Source organism: Stegostoma tigrinum, chromosome 27, assembly GCF_030684315.1.
Source record: "Stegostoma tigrinum isolate sSteTig4 chromosome 27, sSteTig4.hap1, whole genome shotgun sequence".
Taxonomy (NCBI): domain Eukaryota; kingdom Metazoa; phylum Chordata; class Chondrichthyes; order Orectolobiformes; family Stegostomatidae; genus Stegostoma; species Stegostoma tigrinum.
Window position 1 is genome coordinate 14,129,103 of NC_081380.1, and position 25,901 is coordinate 14,155,003.

The 25,901-nt window shown below is 44.4% G+C and overlaps 1 protein-coding gene across 6 annotated transcripts in view; it reads right to left on the reverse strand.

The window, feature by feature from the left end:
• limk1a (LIM domain kinase 1a) overlaps window positions 1–20,200 on the reverse strand; it is a 55,425-nt gene extending 35,225 nt beyond the window's left edge. Inside the window, exons 1-5 of one of the 6 annotated variants that reach the window (XM_048557242.2) lie at window positions 19,902–20,200; window positions 19,408–19,504; window positions 2,777–2,915; window positions 1,701–1,810; window positions 702–908 (exon numbers count right to left, since the gene is read on the reverse strand). In XM_048557242.2, coding sequence (XP_048413199.1) covers window positions 702–908; window positions 1,701–1,810; window positions 2,777–2,915; window positions 19,408–19,504; window positions 19,902–19,959 — 611 coding nt within the window. In that variant the 5' untranslated portion in view covers window positions 19,960–20,200. Of the gene's footprint in view, window positions 1–701; window positions 909–1,700; window positions 1,811–2,776; window positions 2,916–3,196; window positions 3,227–3,306; window positions 3,333–3,432; window positions 3,635–4,022; window positions 4,199–12,407; window positions 12,595–19,407; window positions 19,505–19,901 lie in introns of those variants that run through there. The other 5 variants (XM_048557244.2, XM_048557246.2, XM_048557243.2 and 2 more) reach the window with 5 other exon arrangements.
• Window positions 20,201–25,901: the final 5,701 nt, after the last annotated feature.

Here is a 25,901-nt window from a genome sequence, read left to right on the forward strand (position 1 = left end):
ATGGTAGTATAACTACATTCAACATCCCTGCTCAGACCTGTTAAGGTCCAGCGATGGACCACTGTCTACATGCATGGCATTACAGACAAAGAATGACAGTGAGCGACAGAAACCCTGCAGTGTGGAAGCAGGCTATTGAGCCTATCAAATTCACACCGACCCTCTGAAAAGCATCCACCTAGATCAAACATGCTACCCTATCCAATTAACCCTGCATTTCCTCTGGCTAATCCACCTAGCCTGAAGCTCTGGACACTACAGGCAATTCCCCACGGCCCTTCTACCTAACCGCCCCATTTTTGGACTGAGGGGGGGAAACCGGAGCACCTACAGGAAACCCATGCAGACACGGGGAGAATGTCTATGTGGAGTTTCACAGTTGCCCAAGGCTGGATTCATACCTGGGTCCCTGCCGCTGAGAGGCAGCAGTGCTAAATACTGAGCAACCACATCACTCGTTCACTGCCTGACCCAACATTCGTCAGCGTCCACTGGTCCTGACGTACACAGTTAAAGTGTTGCAGGAACGACACCTCGATGTAAAACCAGCTCCTTGCAGCAAGGAAACAAGCCACAGCCTAATGACCTACTGCTGCAAATAGCTGACTGCAGAATGGCTGTGAACCAAGAAGGTGCATCTTACCCATCATGAGGCAGTGACAAGTGCCCTTGCCCATTATATCGTAATCATCTTCACTTACTCTTTGACCCGTACGGTGTGCACGTGCTCCGAAGAGGAACTTCTGGGACTGCAGGGCTGATCGATGGACACAGAGAAGCCTCGCTTTCCCTCCGTGGAGGCTGGGATTGAAACCAAAGTCACAGTGTGTGGTATCTGAGGGCAGGGAGAGTCTGGGAGGATTTGTTCAATGACAGGCGTAACTACCGTCTGGTAATAGCAGCAACCACTGCAGGAGAGACAAACAACAAGGTGAAGTGTAAAACCATAATCTTAGATGGTTACCAAACTGAGAGAAAAGATTATTAGTAGCGTCTGAGACACAGCCAATATAACTGCAAACTAAATTATTCCATCATCAGTACCTGATCTACGCTAGGATACTAATCTTGTTGGATCTTGTTGGAAAGAGAGGGAGGGAAATTAAAACAAAAATTAGCATTACTACTACACACTGCTGATCAATTATCTCAGCTCCCTGGACAGACAGTACAGAGAAGGAGTGGATCAGAACAGCTATGATGCCTCCTTAGGTCAATTAGTGAGAGGGCAGAATGAAGAAAATTGGTACATTTTGATACTCAGTCGCAGTGAGGACAGTACAAGTTTCAGAAGCACAGACTTAGGAGAATGGTCAGGACTACAGAATAACAACTCTAACGCTGATGGACTGAAGGCCAGGAACAAATTACGTACACAGAGGTATGACTTATCCAACTTGTACAGGAACCACACTGTCACGTTTCGGTCTACCAAGGAAGTGTTCAATACTTCAGCAATTATTTAAGAGCGCTGTACAAGGGGCCGTCCTCCAATATGGAAAACCAGAGACTGTTTTGACGGTTTCTTTGGCATCTAACCGAATACAGCTCTATTACAGTCAAACTAACAAACGGAACAATTTTACAATCATCAAGCTCAGAAGAATTAACCCCCATCATCAGCTTATCACAAAATAACAAGCATAACAAGACAGACTTTCAGGTCAAAAAAGTGTCTGATCCCCAAACTCTATTCTTACCAGTAGAGTTTGGAGCGTTCTACCAATGCATAGGTGTCTCCATCTCCAATAAATACACCGCACTTCAGGCACACAAAGCATTCGGGGTGATATTTGTGTTCTCCAGCGACCTGGAAGATAAGCCAGCAAAGATAGTGCAAACAGACACATCCAGCAGTCACATAGCACTGTTGAAGGTGATGACAGCTGTTCAGGCTGTGACACAGATGTTGCTGGTGAGGCAGGAGCTGCGCACCTTCCTGTCACAGCTGCCAATAATAAACTCGTGCAGGCGCTGGGTTTATTCTACCAATCCCAAAGGCCCACAACCTCAATGACTGTTTTTAAAATTTTCCGCTCATACCCCACCCCAGAATTACACACAGTTCTTTGCCGGCTCCTCAAACCTAACCTACTTTGGCATCTTCCCTTTATTACATTTCGCTCCATGGTCCAGTGTTCTTGGGATTCAACTTACTAATCATTTTTAAAAAGGACTTCACATAAGCCCTCCACCCCCAGCTCACTCACCTCTGGCAGGCAATTACCAGCTTCCAACTTTTCATCTCACTACCACTGTTTTAAAGCCAAGTTGATAATTTCACTGGCCATCTCAGAACTATTTCCACATTGCACTGTACTGTCCGAGGACTAGGAACGCACAGCTCAAGGCAGTATCACTTGCTGAGTTTTACATTCTGCCCCCAATTATACACGCTCAGATCCAGTTTAATTCTTGCAACTTGGGAGGTTGCTACAGGTCCTAAGGATTAGCTGCGAGGTTGTAGGTACTTTCTCCACAATGAATACACCAGGCATTCCTAGCCCCCACCCCAAGTTAATAATCTAATTTCAGTCCAGCTTCAAAACTGTACAGCCGCATTCAATCATGTTCTGGCGAATTACTCCCAAGATAGCTGCACAAATTCCATTAAATCTGTCAATGTACAAACCTCAAATTCACATGAATGGCCTTATTTTGGGAAGTCTGGAGACTGATTAGTAAGGCAGCTGGAGGGAGGATCAGCTCTGTTAATTGGTGGAGCCTTCAATTTCGGCATTAGTTGGTATTGCTTGCTCTTAGCGTGAACACTTACCATGATCAACCCTTTGGTGATACGCTCACAGCAGCCATGGCACAGCTCTCCAAATCTGGCCCAGTAATCCTTCTTACAGTACAGCTGGCCTTCCTTCTCATAATACCAGTGAGAGAGCGAGATGTTACACTCACAGCATCTGTACAGGTGGAAAAACAAAACACAGGAAGTACAATCAAACAGTCATTATAGTCCAGAGGAAGGCCTCTCCCTTCTCCTCTCCACATCTCTGCAAATTCCTCCTCTTCGCATTCTTAAGAACTGAATTTGTTTCAAAAACGCAAAGAAGCCTTAAGCAGAGGAGGACACTGCTGCAGATGGGATGGGCATAAACAAAACCCGAGACTCAAACAGTAGCAGACAGGCAGGATACCAGGCAGGGCTCCTGCACTCCTAACCTCCAACTTATGAGCTACCTACTTCCAGGCCATCGGACCTGTTGACCCACTCTCAGGCAGACAAACAAAAAGCACAAAGCATGCACTGAACAGCAGTTCGGTTAAATCCACACTGCAAAGACACTCAACCACCTTTTGGGCATTGCCAAGTGCTGCCCACATCACATGGGGGGGGGGGGGCAAGAGAAGCAGTAAGAGCCACAGTTGTTGTCAACAAATCAGACACCAAGTAATGAAATAGCAAACTGGTGTTAGTACCCATCACTGCGCATCTCTCCAAAGCTACAAATCTGGCGAGACATTCTAGCATACACTGCAATCCAAGTCAGAGTGACGACATCAGGAAAGTTACTGATGTGAAAGGAATGCATTTGCAAACAACATTGTTCCATGGGAAACAGGAGGGTAGACAAGTCCCAGAAGCAGTTAACAGCTAATTATTAAACTGGCAACAGTCGACGACAGAACGATGTGGAAGTCTGAACTGGACACTCAGGTTTGATTATCCAGAATTCTCAGACTGAAATCAGATGCCAAGCTCAGTTTTTTTTTAGGAAAAAAAATTCTAAGTTTACTTCGAGTTTCATGACTTTGGACACAGTAATTATGAAGCCAAGCAAAGCCTGGGGCGAAGTTTTATTGTTAGCACACAGACAGCAAACCCTCATTTAACCCTGCCCCTCTTGTCTGACAGCACAGTTGCTACAGCTGCAGTTTGTACACAGGGAGCAGTAGAGGATCTGGGATTAGCAGAGCTGGGTGGGGGGGGGGGGGGGTAGATTTGGGATTTGAGAAGACTGCAGGGCTGTGAGGTGCAAGACAGGCAGCAGCTTGTGCATCTATCCTACCTTTTGTATGACAGGCAGATGCACCCTATCAGGCTAAAGACGGCGACTTAATTCAGGGGTAAAATCGACACAGGCATCAGACATAGGAGCTCTCAGGAGGGGAAAACAAAAAGGTGGAACAAAGACCCCCTGACCTCTGGGCCAATTGCCATCTTCAAGGTCAACATAGTGATTACCCGGACCCTCCCGGTCTGCAGTCAGCAGCTCTTGCTGGCCAACTATGTAAGTACCCAGAGTCACTGAGAATCACTCAAACAGGAACGGACAGAAGTAGTCAATCCTATCTGGCTACAGGCATGGTGGTGGAAAACCGTTCATTTTTTATACATTTCCTTTTTCTGAAGAAAGGGATAAGCCAAATAATTACAGGGTAAACATTTCTGAGGTATGGTATAAATCATTTAGAAAGGCACAGATTAAACAAGGACAGACTGCATGGACTTGTCAAGGCAAGGTTGTGTCTAATTAATTTCACTGAATTTGCAGGAGACTTGTGCATTCGATGTGGCTGACTGTTTTCAGCAAGCTGGCTAATGTGGCGCAAAAACACGACAGGCTGGTCAGAGCCCCTGGGAATCTAAAACCAAGTGGCAAACTGGTTAACACCGGCTCACTGACAGCAATCAAAGGATAAACAAAAGGTTTGTGTGTCTTGGAAAACCGTTTTCAGTGAGATTCTGCACAACTTTGTATTTGCCCATTTGCTTTCTGTAACACAGACAGTTACTTAGTAATGCAGAACTGGAATGTTACTGGGGTTGGGCGGGGGGGGGGGGGGGGAGAAGAGAAAAAGAACAAGGCCCACTTTTGAAGATTTTCATCTTGCACTCATCAGGATACAAGAATGCCAAGTTTCAAAGGGAACAACAATTCATACTGCCTGAGGGGGGGAAAAAAATCCAACTAGTTGGCAAGTGGACATTGATTGGTCAAGGTATTGCAAAGAAGAATGTACCAGAAAACAGCTGGCATTAAGGTTTTATTTAATTCAAAGGTTCACAATTATTGAAAAGTTCTGTTTGCAGAAGACAGGGCCTTTGTTCTCCTTCATTTTCTTTCATGCTGCACAGATCTGAGCTGCAGTGACAGTGACCTCTACATGCGGGACACAGTGTGTTGGGTCTCCAAGTGACTGCATGGCCGCACTGCTTAAAAGGCCCCTGCATCTGAATATATACCGCTAACAGCAAGCGCAAGTTAGCTACATTGTAAGCCTGACTAATAATATTAAATTGGTTGTTAGTGCAGCTCTAAGCACGTGTAGGATTTTTCAGCAAGCGCTAAAATTAAAGGTGCAGTAGACAGCGAAGAAAGTTACCTCACAGTACAATGGGATCTTGATCAGATGGGCCAATGGGCCGAGGCATGGCAGATGGAGTTTAATTTGGACAAATGAGAGATGCTGCATTTTGGAAACACAAATCAGGGCAGCGCTTATACACTTAATGGTAAGGTGGAGAGAGTTGCTGAACAAAGCGACCTTGGAGTGCTGGTTCATTGTTGCTTGAAGGCGGAGCTGCTGGTAGATAGGACAGAGAAGGCAGCATTTGGTATGTCCACCTTTATTGGTCAATGCATTCAGCATAGGAGGTCATGCTGCAGTTGTACAGGGCAGTGAGTCAGCCACTTTTGAAGTATTGTGTGCAATTCTGGTCACCCTGCTGTAGGAAGAATGTTGTGAAACTTGAAAGGGTTCAGAAAAGATTTGCAAAGATGTTGCCAGGATTGGAGGGTTTGAGCAATAAGGAGAGGCTGAATAGGCTGGGGCTATTTTCCTTGGTATTTTGGAGGCTTAGAGATGGACTTATGGGGCTTTATAAAATCATGGGGACATGGATAGGATGAATAAGCAAGGTCTTTTCCCTACGGTGAGGGGGTGGGAGTCCAAAATTAGAAGGCATAGGTTAAAGGGGAGAGAGAGAAAAAAAAACCACACACATGTAGGTCTAAGTTAGACTTGAAGACAGAGGAGCATGAAGAGGTTAGGTCACCACGCATATCATCTACAAGATACACTGCATCAACTCACCAAGGCTTTTGGACAGCACCTTTCAATCTCAAGCTCTATTGCTTAGAGGAACAAGACCAGCAGATGCATAGGACCACCATTTACCCACATGGTCTCCTCTAAACCAAACCACCCTAACTTGGAAACACACGGCCGAATCAACTATCGCAAAGAAGCTGGAATTAGGACACTCACAGCACTTCAAATGTACTTGCACCAGACAGAAAATGTAACCACTCTAAAAGGCGAACGTGCTATCATCTTCAAGGCAGTTAAGAATTAGTGACAAACACTGGCAATCCTGTAACAGTCCTGAACATTTTTTTTTTAAAGAAAAGTAACAGCATAACAAGTCAACAGAGAGTAACTGAATCCAAACGAAGACAGAAGCAGAAAATAATTGGCTACAAGCCGAAGAACCCCACTCACTGAAGCTACAGCTCTGGTACAATCTAAACCCAATTGAGACGGATATACTTCAGAACAGAAACGTATACGCTCATGTAGAAAAGGGGCCTCAAATCAACTCTACGCAATTTATTTTAAAAGCTATACGAGGCAAAGACCAAACATTTGCTCTAATTCATCAAAAATTGATAACTCTAAATCCGAATGGTGATCAGAAGACCTGACCTGACTACGAGGCCAACTACCTGACTGTTGTCTGTATGGTTCTATTTTGAGATTCAAGGAAGTTTTTCTTGGGAAACAGTGCACATTAAGTTTGAGAACATACTAGCTGTGAAGCAGTTAATGCTACGGAATCTTATGTCGCAAATCGGCCTAAATACCTGAAGAGGCAGAGCATCCAGGCCATCAGGACTGACATATTATCTCGGAAAAAGATAATAATACAAGCTCTCCAGCCAGAAACTGGGCTGGACAACCGTTCTCGATGGGAGCAGGTAGTGCGGGGCCTCCCTTAAAAGGCTGGGCAGCGTGTGAGACAGAGATGCTCAAAATAGGCCTCTGTGGTCCATTCTATTTGTGAGGTGTTTTTGCAGAATTAAGAGACTAAAGTTGATAAGATCTTTCCCCATTCATAACACAACTCCTAGTTTTAGAAGAAAAGACTGCATCAGTATATCTCTTAATGCATTGAGGTCGGTGCAACTTCAGACACAATCTAGATGCAGGAGTAGGCCATTGGGCCCTTCGAGCCAGCACCACCATTCATTATGATCAAGGCTGATCATCCACAGTCAGTATCCTGTTCCTGCCTTATCCCCATAAAATAGACAATGGGTGCAGGAGTAATTCTTTTTTATGTAAATGACAAAACTTAGCAAAACCAGGACCAATCCTTGTGGCACATCACTGGTCACACGCTTCTAGTCTGAAAAGCAACCTTCCACCACCACCCTGTCTTCTACCTTTACAGCCAGTTCTGTATCCAAATGGCCAGTTCTCCCTATATTCCATGTGATCTAACTTTGCTCACCAGTCTACCATGAGGAACCTTGTTGAACACCTTACTGAAGTCCATATGGATCACGTCCATCGCTCTGCCCTCAATCCTCTTTGTTACTTCTCCAAGAAAAAAAACTCAATGTAAAATCCATGTTTGTTAAATTGCCCCATTCCTTCATCCCTTTTATCTCTATCATCCACCCTAAACTCTCAATGCCTCGGATGTTGATTTTTTTTTACAATATTTGACTAATTTTTCCTATTTTTGGCAGCTGTACCTTCAGACACTAAAACCTCGTGCTCAAATTTCTCTCTAATTTTGTTTCTTTCCCTTAAGATTACTCTTCATGTCATCATTATGACTAATTTTATCACAACTGCTCCTAAATTGCCAGTTTTTTCAAAAGGGCATATCTTTTCCAACTAACTCTTTGCCCAATGTTAAGATTTTAATCAATTGGCTGGAGTAGTTTGGCAAATAAAATCTTAAAGAACTTCCCTTTCCATTGTGATATGAATGGAAACTGAATTTTTGCATTAAATAGTATGCATAATGCAGAAAAAGACAGACATTTTGTTAAAGCTTTTCAACTGATACTACTCAGGACAAAAATTGTAAAAAATATCAAAATGTTAAGGGTAAACAACCTTTATATGTTAATGAAAAGATTGTGCCAATTGGTTGACATGTGGACTCAGCTTCCATGGAAAATGCACCAATTAAATGATCACTTGATAGTTAAGTGCCTAGACAGGAGGAACCACCACGCTGGAGAATGAGGGTGAGTAAAGGCATTGCACTAAAACACATTATACTTGAACTGAATTTCAAGAGACCGAAATCACTGCTTGAATGAGCAAACAGAAACAAAGCCAAAAGAAATATTAAGGGGGAAAACCCTCGGTCAGAGAGGATCTCAGTGCACGAGGAGGAGGCATAAACATTTAGGGAAGACATGGGTTCTTGACCCAGGCAGCTAAGGTCAGGGGGTATACACACAAGATAAAACCCCAAGGAGTGGCTAGTGCAGGGAAGATCACTTGAGGCTGGATGAAGCTGGAAACTCAATCACAAGGATGAAATTTTCAATCAGATCATATGGGTTCACCGAATAAACTGCAGGTTAACAAAGGACAGTGATAAGCATGCTTCACTTACACTGGGTTACAGACTGCAGAGGTTCATACATATCGGAATGGATTTGCATGAGAGCATTGGAAGTGACAGAAGGCATGACTGCAGGATGCAAATGTAGATGGTACAAACATGGCTTGTGTGGTAGTGATGGAGTTAGATGATGATCAAAACAGAGCGGATACAGGATCTAAAGTGGAGTTTGGAATGGAATAGGAATGCCAATGTTATAAGCAGTCTGGTTATGTCAAAGTCAATGATAGCACTGGTGCTGTAGCTAGTAACACCAAAAGCCTGGATTTTTCTTTCAAAACATCGATGATGAAAGTTTCAGCCCAGAAACCACATGGGTACTGTAAGAGAAGATTTATTTTTCTTCCAACTACTATAACGTATATTGACACAAAAACAGATCAAAAAATCACATTCCCAAAATTACTGCCTACCCCCCTAAGCAATGAGGACCTACCCACTGGATCACTACCCATTGTAGTGGTAACTATAGATGACACTTCTGTTCCTTCGTTGATACAGAACCTTCAAACTGCATACCATTTCTAATACCCTGAATAAAGTGACCGAAAACTAAAAATCTGCTTCTTTGACAAAACAAAATTGAAGCAACTGTCTTTTAACCAATAAGAGTGTTTTCTTCAAGAAAACATCTGTTTTGGCTACTGACATTGAGGGAATTAGGATGAGGAGTCAAATGTCTAATTCTCCATCTTGGTGGGTCCTCCACCCACTCTCACCATCATTTTTGGATGGCACTAGGATCAAGAGTGTCAGGAGAGACCACAATGGGGAAAACACACAAGCAGTATGGATAGGGTGAACAGAAAAAGGTTGACCTGCCTCTTCCGCCCAGCCCCTCAGGGAGATGGAGTCCAAAACTATAGGGCACAGGTTTAAGGAGCAAGGGGAAAGATTTAAAAAAGAATCCATGCAGAGGGTGGTGCATGTATGGAATGAGCTGCCTGATGAGAAGGTGGAGGCTGGTATTATTACAACATTTAAAAAGGCATCTGGATGGGTACACGAATAGGAAGTCTTTAGAGGGTGAGATAATAGGAACTGCAGATCCTGGAGAATCCGAGATAACAAGGTATTGAGCTGGATGAACACAGCAGACCAAGCAGGATCATAGGAGCAGGAAAGCTGATGTTCCAGGCCTAGACCCCTCATTAGAAATTTCTGATGAAGGGTCTAGACCCAAAACATCAGTGTTTACAGGGATATGGGCCAAATGCTGGGAAATGGGACTAGATTAATTCGGGATGTCTGGTTGGCATCTGTTTCCATGCTGTATGACTCTATGGTACAGTGGTAATGTCACTGGACAAGTAATCCAGAACACCAGACTTATGGGGACACCAGTTCAAACCCCACAAAGGCAACTAGTCCAATTAAGATCTCCAGAATGGAAAGCTATTCTCCTTAATTGCCAATAAACCATGAAACTATCGCTGGCAAAAACCACCTAGTTCATTACTGTCAAATCTGCCTTACGGCTGGTCTAGCCTCCAGGTGACTAGAGAACCAGAACACAATGTGCATGATGGGTTCCTAGGAGCAGCGGAGGAGAGGCTACAAACGGAAGCCTTGCCAGTGACATCCAAAACCCAGGAATGAAAACTCATGGCTGATGAACCTTAGCACCTATATCAGAAGGGGTGGTAAGTATTAGAGTCATAGAATTATGCTGTACTGATGAGGCCCTTGGGCCCATTGAGCTTGTACTGCCAAGACACTACATACTCTTACATAGGCTAAACCCACTTCCCCACACTAGGTCCATAGCACTGACTATTGTGACACTCAAGTGTTCATCTAGGGACTTAAAGAGTGTGGGGTTACCCATCTTAACCACTCCTACACGCTGCATTCCAGATCCTCCCCACCAGCTAGGTGAAGAGATTTTCCTCAAATTCCCTCTGATGTTCCTGCCTTTCCCTTTAAAAGTGTGCCCCTTTTGTTTTAACCTTCAAGTAAGGGCAGAAGATGCTACCTAATTCACCTGGTCCACGTCCCTTTAATCTTATACACCTCTATCAGGTTCCCTCTCAACCTTTTCTTCTCCAAACGTAAAATAAAATCATGCTTATTCAGTCTCTCTTCGTAGCTGTATTGGTCAATCCCAGGCAACATCCTGGTGAATCTCCTCTGCACGCCCTCTAATAGAATCACATCCTTCCTGTAATGCAGTAGCCAGAGCTGCACACAGTACTCCAGCTGTGGCCTAACCAAAGTCCTGTACAGCCCCAACATAATGCTGCTCTTATAATCTATGTCTCGACTGATAAAGGCATGTGTCCTCTTAACTACCTTGTTAATATGTCCAGTCACCTTCAGGGAACAGTCAACAAACACCCCAAGGTTCCTTTGTTCCTCAGATTTTAGTGGCATTGAGAATTCCCTTGTCTTGTTATTTTCTTGTACAGTGCATCACCTCACATGTATCAGGATTAAATTCCATCTGACCAATAAGTTGCTTTTTTCTCCTCGCTGTCAAACACCTGGCTAAATCATCCACAAGTTTACTTTTCATTCTCCGTTTCCCCCCAATTCCTATCTGCATCATTTATGAATATCACAAACAATAAAAGGGGCCCAGGACTGACCCCTGTGGAATGCCACTAGGCAATGGCCTTCAGTCACATAAACAGCCTTCTACCGTCACCCTCTGTCTCCAGCCACTGGACCAATATTGGATCTAACTTGCCATGTTACCCTCAATCCCATGAGCTTTTGATATTACAAGGCATAGAGCTGGATGAACACCGCAGGCCAAGCAGCAAGGCTGGCGTTTTGGGCCTAGACCCTTCTTCAGAATTTTCTTTTTCTGAAGAAGGGTCTAGGCCCGAAACGTCAGCCTTCCTGCTCGGCCTGCGGGTTCATCCAGCCCTTTAACATTGGCCAAGGTACCATAAAGTAATGGAGCAAGTTTGGGGTATTGAACCATTGGGCACAGGTCAATCACTGGTGCCAATGATGAGCTCGAGTATTACGTAGTATCGAAACACTTCCTCCAGTACAGCTCTCCTCGGAGAATGCTGGTGCTAAAGTATTGGAAATAAATGTAATCACTGCCTCATCTGGGCTACTGCTGACAGCAGCTCAGACCCTCACAAAGAGCAGGCAATACCTCAGGCTCTGTCACATTTTCTCGAAAAGCGAAGTACAACAACAGAGGACATCAAATGGGAAAGGAAAGAGGAAATGGGATGCCCAGAGGAGAACTGCTACCAGAAGTAACCTCTGTCAAGCACTAATGAGTTGAAATTGACTCCAAGCTGCTGACGACTGTTTATTTTTATTCATTCACAGGACGTGGAGATCACCAGCAATTTTCTGTTGAAGGGTCTAGGCCCAAAACGTCAGCTTTTGTGCTCCTGAGATGCTGCTTGGCCTGCTGTGTTCATCCAGCTCCACACTTTGTTATCTAAGCCAACATTTACTGCCTGTTGCTAATAGTCCCTAAAGCAAGACACCTCACGAACAAGTGAGCTGCATGCCAGGACAAAGAGTTACTTTTCTGATGTTCTGGAAGCACTTACAGGTCGGGCTGGGTAAAGAAGTCATTTTCTTCCTTAACAGCATCAGTGAATCAGGTGGATTTTTACAAATATCCAAAAGTTTCACGGCCATTATTACAGAACATTTTCTTCAGACTTACATAGTTAAGTTTAAATTCCCTCAACTGCAGTGATGTGTCAGGAATGGTCCCTGGAACAGTCATCATTAGCTCTGAAATTACAGCGCCATATCCTAACTACACCATCACTGGTTTTCTGAGATGACAGAGAGTAAAACTGTAAGCTGAGCGACTCACCTAATTCCACAGTTTGAGGAGTGGATTCTGTAACATCGTGCCAGCATTCTCTCTCCTTGTGGGTCACACCACTCCAAAGTCCCTGTTTCCAATGCTGCAGTGAGTTCCTAAAGCACTGCGCTGACAAACTCCATGGTGATAGAAGCAGTGGAAGACTCAGGGCTTGCAGACTATACAGTCTCCTGTCCTGACACCACGTCTCTAAAATTAGCAGTTGCAACACTTGCCAGAATTGATCATCTCTGAAAAAGCCAGCCCACTTCCTCTTGCAACCCACAACGTACAGACTGTGACTGGCAAACCAATTGCTGAGCTCCACTTCTTCCTTCAACGAAACAGCTCAGAAACATCAGCTGCATTTCTGTGACTATTTGTTTTATGACATTAAGGAGGAACTCGTTTGGAGAAGTTAATAACCTGGACGTGAACTTGATGCACAGTGATAATGTAACTTCATATTGAAACTGACAGCTTTTACAACCTCAACCTGTCTCCTTCCTCCATGGAATTCACTTTTGCTTTTCCTGTCTTCAATTCCAATGCAAATTACTCCTATAACTCTGTCAAATCCACTCAATGCAGGAGACGAATGGCCATATGCAGCCCCTTAAGGGCTTGAAGCTCCAGCAACTCAGTTCATCATTCCCTCCTATCTTCTATTTGCTAGCTTGCTTAAGATTCCTAATCTGTCAAGAATTGCAAGACCATCCTGCAAACTGGTGAGAGATTTGGGTGGGGTGGGAATCATGGGCGATTAGGAATTACCAGAAATCTCCTCTAATACATTCCACCAGAGTTGTCTTCCTCAGCCAACGCTGTTTGAATTTGAGAGCTAGCAGGGGATGTCCTCAGTGCTGTTGTTTCATTGACAAACCCCCAAAATCAGAAGACCAAGATTAGCCAGCATCAGAAAGCTAGTGGTAAGATTAAAGGTTGTATCAACATCAATCGATGGACAATTTGGATGAAAAAGTTTACAAAATGACTTAATTCAAACTCCCCATGAGTGATCAATCCACAATATCATCTGGCTTCTCTTTCAAGGTCTCTACCCAAAATCATGCTCCTGTACACATCAAAAAAGGTCCTTTTCAAAAGAAAAACTCGTTCTTGAATGGTTTGTGAACAATTTGCCTACAATCTTCACTGTTTACTTTAAATATATTTTGAAAAGATATAAAAATTTTCCTAAAAATCCATCTTATATGACAGTGAATTGGCCCAAGTTTATTACACTAGTCACAAAAGTTAAAATCATCCAAGTCACAATTTCTTGCTGAGTCAACGCATCTCAACCTAGTCAAGCTTAAGTTATCCAGGAAAGAAAAATCAAAAGCCTGCTTTAACTTCTGTGTTACAAATAACCTGAACTCTGACTCACTACTGCCAGATCTGCCCTAAACAACTGTCCACGTAACGAGCACTATACCCCGTCCAATTCAAAGACAAAACTGATCAAGAGGCAAGTGTATAAAGTGTGAAGCTGGATGAACACAGCAGGCCAAGCAGCATCTCAAGAGCACAAAAGCTGATGTTTTGGGCCTAGACCCTTCATCAGAGAGGGGGATGGGGAGAGGGGGAGGCGGACCGAAGATGGAGAGAAAAGAAGATAGGAGAGTATAGGTGGGGAGGGGATAGGTCAGTCCAGGGAAGACGGACAGGTCAAGGAAGCGGGATGAGGTTAGTAGGTAGGAAACGGAGGTGCGGCTTGAGGTGGGAGGAGGGGATAGGTGAGAGGAAAAACAGGTTAGGGAGGCGGGGACGGGCTGAGCTGGTTTTGGGATGCAGTGGAGGAAGGGGAGATTTTGAAGCTTGTGAAGTCCACATTGATACCATTGGGCTGCAGGGTTCCCAAGCGGAATATGAGTTGCTGTTCCTGCAACCTTCGGGTGGCATCATTGTGGCACTACAGGAGGCCCATGATGGACATGTTGTCTGAGGAATGGGAGGGGAAGTTAAAATGGTTCGCGACTGGGAGGTGCAGTTGTTTATTGTGAACCGAGCGGAGGTGTTCTGCAAAGTGGTCCCCAAGCCTCCGCTTGGTTTCCCCAATGTAGAGGAAGCCACACCGGGTACAGTGGATACAGTATACCATATTGGCAGATGTGCAGGTGAACTTCTGCTTAATATGGAAAGTCAGCTTGCGGCCTGGGATGGGGGTGAGGGAGAAAGTGTGGGGGCAGGTATAGCACTTCCTGTGGTTGCAGGGGAAGGTGCCGGGCGTGGTGGGGTTGGAGGGGAGTGTGGAGCAGACAAGGGAGTCACGGAGAGAGTGGTCTCTCCGGAAGGCAGACAAGGGTGGGGATGGAAAAATGTCTTGGGTGGTGGGGCCGAATTGTAGATGGCGTAAATGTCGGAGGATGATGCGTTGTATCCGGAGATTGGTGGGGTGGTCTGTGAGAACGAGGGGGATCCTCTTGGGGCAGTTGTGGCGGGGGCGGGGTGTGAGGGATGTGTTGCGGGAAATGCGGAAGACGCGGTCAAGGGCATTCTCGACCACTGTGGGGGGAAGGTTGCGGTCCTTGAAGAACGTGGACATCTGGGATGTGCAGGAGTGGAATGCCTCATTCTGGGAGCAGATGCGGCGGAGGCAGAGGAATTGGGAATAGGGGATGGAATTTTTGCAGGAGGATGATTGGGAGGAGGTGTATTCTAGGTAGCTGTGGGAGTCGGTGGGCTTGAAATGGACATCAGTTTCTAGCTGGCTACCTGAGATGGAGACTGAGAGGTCCAGGAAGGTGAGGGATGTGTTGGAGATGGCCCAGGTGAACTTGAGGTTGGGGTGGAAGGTGTTGGTAAAGTGAATGAACTGTTCGAGCTCCTCTGGGGAGCAAGAGGCGGCGCCGATACAGTCATCAATGTAATGGAGGAAGAGGTGGGGTTTGGGGCCTGTGTAGGTGCAGAAGAGGGACTGTTCCACGTAACCTACAAAGAGGCAGGCATAGCTTGGGCCCATGCGGGTACCCATGGCCACCCCCTTTGTCTGTAGGAAGTGGGAGGAATCGAAAGAGAAGTTGTTGAGGGTGAGGACGAGTTCAGCTAGGCGGATGAGGGTGTCGGTGGAGAGGGACTGGTTGGGCCTGCGGGACAGGAAGAAGCGAAGGGCCTTGAGGCCATCTGCATGAGGAATACAGGTGTATAGCGACTGGACGTCCATGGTGAAAATGAGGTGCTGGGGGCCAGGGAATTGGAAGTCCTGGAGGAGGTAGAGGGCGTGGGTGGTGTCTCGGCATAGGGTGGCGAGTTCCTGAGGTAGTGGTAAGTGTGTTTTTTTTTGTCTTACTGATTTGGAAATAGCGTGACACTAATCGAAAACTCTGCATTAGTATCAAACAGCATGATGCAAACAGGTGAGCCCACAATGCTCTAACTTCAAAAATCACTTTTAGCCACAAACAAAAAGCACCCAGGGTGTTTGCGTGTCAATACAAAGCAGACAGTGGTCAGCGAGAATAAATAACATCCATCCAATTCAATTCTGAAATACATCTTGTTACAAACAGCAATTGAACATATCAAGTTACTGAACAGAATTAAATAAAACAGATGGAACAACATAGTGTGCAGGACAGAGAATGCACAGCCTATGCCAGTTATCGTGACAGGGAGGGGTCTTGGTGGTTGATACCTGGTCAGGTCAAAGCCAGGACCTATTCCTCCAGAACTGGTCTGCAGCTCCCCATCAGCGTCATGTTCCAGGTTCTATTGTGACTGTCACCATACAGAGTGAACCGAGGTCACTGCCCCTGCCTCCCTGACCGCTGGCAAAATCATGGAAGCAGCCAGCAACATTGCCCACGACAAGATGACCCACATCATCCTATCACGTTCAACTCACTATCCATAATGGGGAGCTCCACAAAGCTGCTGGGAGGACTCAGATAGTAACAACTGCAGATACTGGAGTCAGAGTCAACACAGCATGTCAGGCAGCTTCAGGGGAATAGGGAAGTCAACATTTTGTGTTTACACCGATCCCTACTAACCCTAACCTGCACCCACCTACCAGCATCCTATTTACCTTCTCCCAGCCCCACCCACCCTCTATTTCCCAGCTCCCTTCCTTCTCCCCAGTCCTGATGAAGGGTCCCAAAACATTGACTTTCTTGGTCATCTGATAACGTCTGACCTGCTGTGTTCGTCCAGTTCCACACTGTATTGACTCTGACTGCAACGGACTCTGCAGTTCTTGGTCGCTCCTTCATCATAACCTTTTTGCTCTTGTATTAAGTGCCTTGACTAACAAAGACAAGTATCCTACATGACTTCTTAACCACTAAGACAAAACAAAACCTAATAAAACTTCAAATCTGAAGTTCACTGGATTAGAAACAATAAAGCTGCTTTCTCTCAACAGATGCTGCTGGACCTGCTGAGTTTCTGCAGCAATTTCTGTTTCCATCTCCTTAACCACTTTTCCTATTTGTCCTGCTGGTTTCAAGGACCAACAGAACTAACAGACATGCACACCAAGGCCCCTCAGATCCTCTGTATTTCTTAAAGTCCTACCTCTCAATGTAGACTCCCCTTGCCTTGAGTGTACTCACAAAATGCATTACCTCACTTTTCGGAATTAAATTCCATTTGCCACTGTTTAGCTCATCTGACCAGCCTGTCTTTATTATACTATAGTCTGAAGTGATTCTCCTTATTGTTTACCATACCAAACACAATTACAGTTTCACCCACAGGCAGTTGCTTCGACAATACTGTATGTTACAGGATTCCACAAACAGCGTGGACATTTTTTTCTTTCAGATCATCCAAGATCTCAAACAATCCTTCAAACTGGGTTGGAAGGACCATTGTCCTGAACATTTTATTTCTGTATTTTCCAACGTATTCCTACAGTCTGCAATGCTTGACCTTCTAAGTCTTTATTTTTCTTTTTTATCCCCTCCTAAGAACTTGTACTGAGGAATCTGGACCTAGGTCCCTTGTGCCTACGATGGTTCCATAAGTGGAGAGTTGTAAAGTTTTCACTGTACTCATTTGAGGACGTGACAATAAAGCTAATTCAATTCAATGTGAATCAACGATTTACACACACTGCTTTCAGTTCAGTGTGCTGTATTTGATGCACATGATGTGGTCTCTCCTACATGGTGGACAGCATATGCAGTCTGGGTGATCACTTTGTGAAACGCCTCCATTCAGTGAGCAAGCATGATTCCGAGCTTTAACTTCCCACTTGGATTCTCCTCCTCTCTGCTCCCACACTGACTTCCCTATCCTTGCCTGCTATAGCTTTCCAATCAAGCCCAAAACAACTGGGAACACAGATAATAGGAACTGCAGATGCTGGAGAATCTGAGATAACAAAATGTAGAACTGGATGAACACAACAGGCCAAGCAGCATCTTAGGAGCAGAGAAGCTGACGTTTTGGGCCCAGACCTTCTTCAGATTTCTGGGGAACACAGCCTCTCTGGACTCAGCACTCCACAGCCTCAATATTGAGCTCAATATTGAGTTCAACAATTCTAAAATATGAACTGTCCCTCAATTTCGATCAGAGATAATGGGAACTGCAGATGCAGGAGAATCCAAGATAAAGTGTGGAGCTGGATGAACACAGCAGGCCAAGCAGCATCTTAGGAGCACAAAAGCTAACGTTTCGGGCCTAGACCACCCTCAATTTCATTTCTATTCATGTTTATTTTTCATTAGTTGAGCTTTAATTTGCTTCATTTTTTTTTCGAAAAATCACTATCCAACCATTCGAACCTCATCTGGAGGTATTTTATTTCTTGACATGTTCCATCACCATTCTCTTTAGCTTCTGTACATCAAATGTCATTCAATTTTCTGACGGTCACCAACCTATCCTTTAGTTCTTTTGTTCCACCATCCACTCCTACACCCCACTCCCAACCCCTTCCACTTACTCAAAACCTAAAATAAAATAAGGGCCTCAGCACCCTCCTCCCTGTTCTTTATCAACTCCCACACCGAGGCCTTGTCTTCGCATGAGCTACTTCCAACCCATTTTCACCTCACAGTCCACATTATCAGCCTTTCTCCTTCACTGGCTTACCATTATCCATTCTTTTGTTCGGCTAACTGCCTTTCTCCTCCTCCGAGCTCAATCTCTACCTTTACCCCACCCGCTGCCTTCACCATATAGACCATGTTTTGTTCGGCTAACTGCCTTTCTCCTCCTCCGAGCTCAATCTCTACCTTTACCCCACCCGCTGCCTTCACCATATAGACCATCTTTTGTTTGCTGCTCCAAGTTCTGATGAAGGTTCATGGAGCCAGAAATGTTTGCTTTTTGTCCATAAATGTTGCTAGACTTGCTCGGTTTCTCATGCAGTATCTGTTTGTGTTTCTATTCCATTTCGAACAAAAAAAGGTCGAAACCTTAAATGTTATCTTTTCACAGATGCTGTCAGAACTTTTGAATGTTCCTTATTTTTGTCTTTTTGTTAAAAGAATAGCATGGGGAACGTTAATAACAGTGGACGAATGGTACTTATTTCAATATATATAATGCATGGAGGTACACAAATATCCATTGTGTATTGTTTTAACAATACTGTACACAATTATTGTACATCTGCCTGGAAATAAAACTGTAATTACATTTGTGACACTTAATTCAAACTACTTCCACAACAATGATACTCCACTCCAATGTTGCAGTGTTCAAAAATTATTTTCAGTAACACATCAATAAAAAGGAAAAAATAATTTAGAATTCTTTTACAATATTCCACCCCCAACTATTCCCCCCCCAACACGTGGGCAACTTGACAGGAATTACCATTAGTGTTCTGAGGGTCCTCCTTGTTAAATGTTTAACAGAATGGGTTTACACTGGCTTGGCCTGCAATTGTTACCCTAATTGCCCTTGAGGTGATGTTACCGAGCCACCTTTCCAGTCCATGGCTTTTAAATGAGCAGAGGATAAAGGTCCAAGGTTATTGATGTGTCCAAGGATACAGACTGGCTCTACAGGCGCGCGCGGACACACACACAGGGGGGGGCTGGATTCTTACCTGAAGCAGGCATTGTGCCAGTCTGTGTTTAGGGCCTGGAGGTACTGACCATCATAGATAGAGCGACCACATCCTGCACAGCATGGAAAACATCCTCCTGCAAACCAAAACAAAATGTTAGCACACACTCCAGCAACTGCACACAGGCCAATATCGAGCACATCTTTGCTGCATCCAGACAGGCCAGTGACACACAGAATAACTCAATACAACGCAGGGCCCATACCAACTGCAGGCACAGAGACACACAAAGCACAATACAAGCGAATACAGCCCAGCAAGGCCTGCGTCCTGCAGCCAGACAATACAGCACAGAGCCCACTAAAACACACAGGCAGAGACAAAAAAAATGCAAACAGCATGAACTTGGCGGAATATACTAAAATGCAGTTTCCAACCAACTCGAATGATAACATGCAATTGAATCGAGCTCGGGACAATGAAGTCCTTAATTAAAACCAGGCAGAAGTGCTGCAGTGTCTAGTACAACCCACCCTCCTCCTCTCCCATCCGATCGTCCCTCCAGGTACAGCACAGCAGCATCAACCACATCCAGACCCGACAGCCTGCCTCCCGTGAAGCCGAGTATGTGGAACCAGCTCCAAACGAACATCCAACCACCACAGCTCTGTGGTACTCCCTCCCTTAGACTCAAGCAGACACCGAGTGAGACAGACGCAGGTTGGCCAACTGGCAGCTGATCCTGAGACCTGATGAAAGGATCGCTGCAAACTACACAGTAATGCAACTCCTGCAGCACAGCCGCCTCTCTCTCCCTCATACTCTCTTTCTCTCTCTTTCACTCACACACACACATCCCCAGAGACAGTTCAGAACGTTGCAACCCTATGTATTATTGTGCACAATTCAACACCCACCCCCAAAATGATCAGCTTTCACATTAGAATTGCATTCTGCGGGCTTTCTTTTTTATTTTCAAAAGTACTGAAACTCACAGAGTCTTTTTGGTTCATCATCTGGCACTATGACAGTGTACCATTGTTACAGAAATTACCTTTTATCAGTCATTTCAGTGAGTAACCACAAATATTTCTCTCAATCTATTGAAAGGTATATGTCATGTGAATGGTATTTGAGCTCCATGTCTGATTGGCTTATCGAATGAATGGGAAACTTTGATGCAGCCAGTCGCCCCTGAATTTGTTCAGTTGCTGCTGTTTTGGGGGACGATATTAACATTGGTATGGCATACAACAGGTCAGACTTGAGAGGTATGGACACGGTATTTGCAAGACCTCGCGCACATCACCAAATTAAAGACTGACACTGTGTTTAATTGGTTGTTGCAGGAACTCCTTATCACCCAATTATTAGAATTTATTAAATAACTATCATTCTCAATACAAGACTTTCACGCCCATCTGTTTAATGTGTTCTCTGAAGTATTTAACCATGGTTTGGCAGTTACCCATAATTGCTTCATTGTTCCATGTGCAGGAAGATGGGATTAGAAAGGGCAGCTAGGTGTCTTGCATGGGTCAGCATAGGCAAGATGGGTCAAATGGCTATCTTCTCTACTGTATCATTACTCTGGTTTTAGTCATTTCTGTCCTTGCACAGTCTAAACCTGTTTGGTCATCTGCATTTTTGGTATGTTTTATTTTGTAATAAACCCATTAACCTTCATTAACCAAAGAAACCTGGCAATTTGTTTCTGAAGTTAATCCAAATACTATTATTGATATTTATCATGCCCAGTGGATGAATGTAATTACCGAGGCATAGGTACATCTCTCCAAGCTCAGTTAGAACAAATATTTGGGGACCTACTTCCAGCATTGAAAAAAAATGTCTCATTGGAGTGGCGGTCAATAAATTATGCAAAAGTACTAGCATGAGTTTCCTATATATACTAGTGTAAAATTGTACTAATGTAGGAGGGAGAGTTAGCAAGTTTTCAGATGAGGCCAAAATTGGGGTGTAGTGGACAGTGATGAAGGTTACCTCAGAGTACAGCAGGACCTTGATCAGATTGGCGAAAGGGCTGAGGAGTGGCAGATGGAGTTTTATTTAGATAAATGTGAGATGCTACATTTTGGAAAGGCAAATCAGGACAGGACTTATACACTTAATGGTATGATCCTGGGAAGAGTTGCTGAAAAAGAGACCTTGGTGTGCAGGTTCATAGTTCCCTGAAAGTGGAATTGCAGGTAGACAGGATAGTGAAGAAAGCATTTGGTATGCTTGCCTTTATTGGTCAGTGCATTGAGTGTAGGAGTTGGGAGGTCATGTTGTAGATGTACAGGACATTGGTTAGGTTACTTTTGGAGTATTGCGTGCAATTCTGGGCACCCTGCTATAGGAAGGATGTTGTGAAACTAGAAAGGGTTCAGGAAAGATTTACAAGGATGTAGCTGGGGCTGGAGTATTTGAGCTACAGGGAGAGGCTGAATAGGCTGGGGCTATTTTCCCTGGAGTGTCGGAGGCTGAGGGGTGACCTTAGAGGTTTATAAAATCATGAGCGGTATGGATGGGGTAAATAGACAAGGTCTTTTCCCCCAGGGTGGAGGAGTCCAAAATTAGAGGGTATAGGCTTAAGGTGAGAAGGGAAAGGTAAAGAAGAGAACTAAGGGGGAATGTTTTCACACAGAAGATAGTGTGTGTATGCATTGAACTGCCGGAAGAAGTGGTGGAGGCTGCTGCAATTATAACATTTTAAAAGGCATCTGGATGGGTCTTATGAAAAGGAAGGATTTATAAGGATATGGGCCAAATGCTGGCAAATGTGATTAGATTTATAAAGTATCTGGTTGGCATAGACAAGTTGGACTGAAGGGTCTGTTACCGTACTGTATATCTCCATGACCCTGCAATGTCCTGTTTTGGAGAGAGTGTTTTTACAGCAGATTGGGATATATCTTAATAGTTAAAGGTAGTTTCCACTGGATGTGAAAATTGTGCCCTGACAGTTGAATTCAGGTCAAAAGCCAAGAGACAATAAATGCTAAAACTAATGGCCAAATTTTTCTGGCTGTTGAATTGGAAAAGTCCAAGAGATGTGCAGAACAAGAAGTAGACAAGGTAGAGGGAGCAAAGACTTACTACGAACAAAAGGGGCTAGAGCTCGAATTTCAATGGGTCCCTTAGGAAGCACATGAGAGGGAAAGAAAAAGAACATTTCAAAGGGTTAAAAAGAGGGAGGAGGTAGAGAGAGGAAGAAAAGACATTTCAATTTTAAAAAAGTATGAATAACGAAGAAAAGATTCTGAGGAAGTTTTGAGATGGCAGCAGAATAGCAGCGCAACACAAGAGTTTCTTAGCCCAGGAGCAGAGAACTCATCTACGCCAGCTGTGTTACTTTCTTTTTGTACAAAAAAGTGTTTCCATTTTAATGCTACCTTACTTTCTTTTAACAACTTCAGCAGAAGGTATCTCCTGGCCCAGGACCAGAATCGAGGTGGCTTCCAACAGCCCAGAGCGGCAGTATGGGCTGAGCACTGGGCAGGCTGGTCTCCCAGTGTGGCAGTCTTGTCCAGGAGGGTTGGTGTGGTCTCGTGTGGCATTCTTGCCCCAGCGTGGAGGTCTGCTTCAGTGGTTTCCAGGTCTTCCAACAGCCCAGCTTGGAGGTCTCCTCTCATCGTAGTGTGGTGAATTCAGCCCAGTTTTCCAGCGTAACCAGGAGCTGTTAATTCAACTGTGCCAAACTTTTACTTTTTAGAAGTTATTTATAACTTCTGTCACTAATTTAGCCACTGTGGTTTGGTGACTTATAAAACTTTTCACATTTTTTTGTAACTATACACTTGACAATAAATTGCTATTATATTCAATGAACTCAGCAAAGAAGCTAATCCAGACTTGTTTAAAATTGCCCTCACAATCCCAAAATTTGAAGAAAGGGATTTTGAAGTTTTTCTTAGATTACATAACAAATAATTAGCAGACTCTGCTCATGCAGAGCAAGATGAAGCTCTCAAAATTTATGCCATGTTTTGACTAGTTTACAGGATATCCAAAAAACTACTCTCAATGCGTATGAGTTGCCCCTGAGGTTTGAAGCAGCCGGAATAGAGGTACAAACCACTTGAGAAAGTAAAACAACATAACTTTGACTGGTTGGAGATAGCAAGAACTGCAGATGCTGGAGCGAGTCAATACAGTGTGGAGCTGGAGGAACACAGCAGCTCAAAGAGCAGCTTTGAAATAGATGTTGGTGCTAAGATGGTTACCAGAGATGGAGACAGAGAGATCCAGGAAGGGGGAGGAGGTGTCAGCGATGGTCCAGGTGAATTTGAGGTTGTGGTGTAAGGTGTTAGTAAAGCTGACAAACTGTTCAAGCTCCTCTATATCAGTGACACCAAGCGCGGACTCAGTGAACGATTCGTGGAACATCTGCACCGCATAACGCTACAACATCAACACCTTCTGGCTGCTAACCATTTTAATTCCCCAGGCGACATGTTCATCCTGGGCCTCCTCCAGTGTCACGATAACACCTCACACAAACTGGAGGAACAACGCCTCATATTCCACGTCAGGCCTAATGGCCTTAACATAGAATTTACCAGTTTTAAAATCTCTCCAACCCTGGCCTTATCCCATGTGCAACCCTCCCTCTCATCCCCACCTCCTGGACCTGACACAACCTATCAATTTCTCTCCCGCCTATCCAACCGACCCTTCCCACTGACCAATCCCTACTACCCCCTACCTGCATCCATCCACCTATCACCATCTCACTACCTTCCCACCCCCAGCCCCACCCCCCCCTCTATTTAATTCCAAGCTCCTATCCCCCTCCCCAGTACTGAGGAAGAGTGTAAACCTGGAATGTCAACTTTCTTGCTCCTCTGATAAATTTCACATTGGATGGTGTCACTTACAGTTGACAGCATATATAAGAAACTCAGGGAAATAACTGCTTTTGAAGTTATTATTCAAAATTATTATTAATTGTGAAGATGTTACAATTACTCTTTACAATTACAAAATGACTTGGTAAATTGAGTTGTCACCATGGGAATTAGAGTCATAAAGTTATACGACGTGGAAACAGGCCCTTCGGCCCAATTCGTCCATGCCAACCAGGTTTCCTAAGCTAAACTGTTTCCATCTGCCTGCATTTGGACCAAACACAATCTCCCAAGCACAAAGCCTTGCTGACTGGCCCTAACTTTTAGGGTCATCTCTCCAAATACATGTAGATTCTTTCTCTCTCCAACAATTGATGTACTTAACATACTTGTGGAAACTCTTTGGATTCTCTTTAATGTTATCTACCAAAAATACCTCATGTTCCCTTTCTGCTCACCCAATTTTCCTCTTAAGTGTAGTGCTGCACTACCTATACTCCTCAAGGGATTCAATTGATCCCAGCTGTCTGCACCTGATATATGCCTCTTTCTTTTCCTTGTTCAGAGCCATGGTTTCTCCAGTCACCCAGGGCTCCCTACTCCTGCCAGCCTTGCCCTTCTCTCTAACAGGAACATGCTGATGCAAAACTCTTGTTATCTTGCTTTTGAAAGCCTCCCACTTGGCAGACATTCCTATAGCTTCAAACAGCCTCCCCCAGCCTACTTCTGAAAAGTTCTTGTCTAATACCATCAAAATTGGCCTTGCCCTAATTTAGAACTTTAACCAGTGGACCATACCTATCCTTTTCCATAACTATTTTAAAACAAGTAGAATTATGGTCACTGATCCTAAAGTACTCCCCCACTGACATCTCAGTCACTTGCCTTTGCCTTATTTCCCAAGAGAAGGTCAAATTTCCCTTTCTGTAGGGGTGCCATGTGCATATTGATTGACATTTCTTGAATATATTTAACAAATTCCTGTTCATCAAACCCCTTAACATAATATCAGTCACAGCTTATGTTTAAGAAGTTAAATCCCCTACTATTACAACCCTATTATTTTTACATCTATCAGCCAACGCCCTACATATTTGCTCCTCAATTTCCTGCTGACAATTGGGGGTCATACACTACAATCCCATCAAGGTGATCACCCCTTTCTTATTTCTCAGTTCCCTTCATACAGATTCACAGGACAATCCCCCAGGAATATCCTCTCTGAGTACTGCCATAATGTTTTCCCTAAACAAAAACGCTCAGTCCCCCTCCCCTCTTGCCTCCCCTTCTATGATTCCTATGATTTGGAGGTGCCGGTGTTGGACTGGGGAGGACAAGGTTAAAAAGGAGTGAGAAGGAGTGAGGCTCTGAAAGCTTGCCTCTTCAAATAGACCTGTTGGACTATAACCTGGTGATGTGTGATTTTTTGACCTTTTCCTTCCTTAGAGATCTGTACCCTGGAACTTTGAGCTGCCAGTCCTGCCCTCCCTCAGTCATGTTTCTGCAATAGCTATGATTTCCCAGTCCCATGTTTCCATCCATGCCCTGAGTTCATTACCTGTCAGGCTTCTTGCACTGAAATAAATTCAATTTAATTCATCATGTCTTCCCTCATTCCCTACCATGCCCCGTGTGCCTTGTCAATTTAACTTGCTCTCCTTAATTTCTGGACTAGCCTCA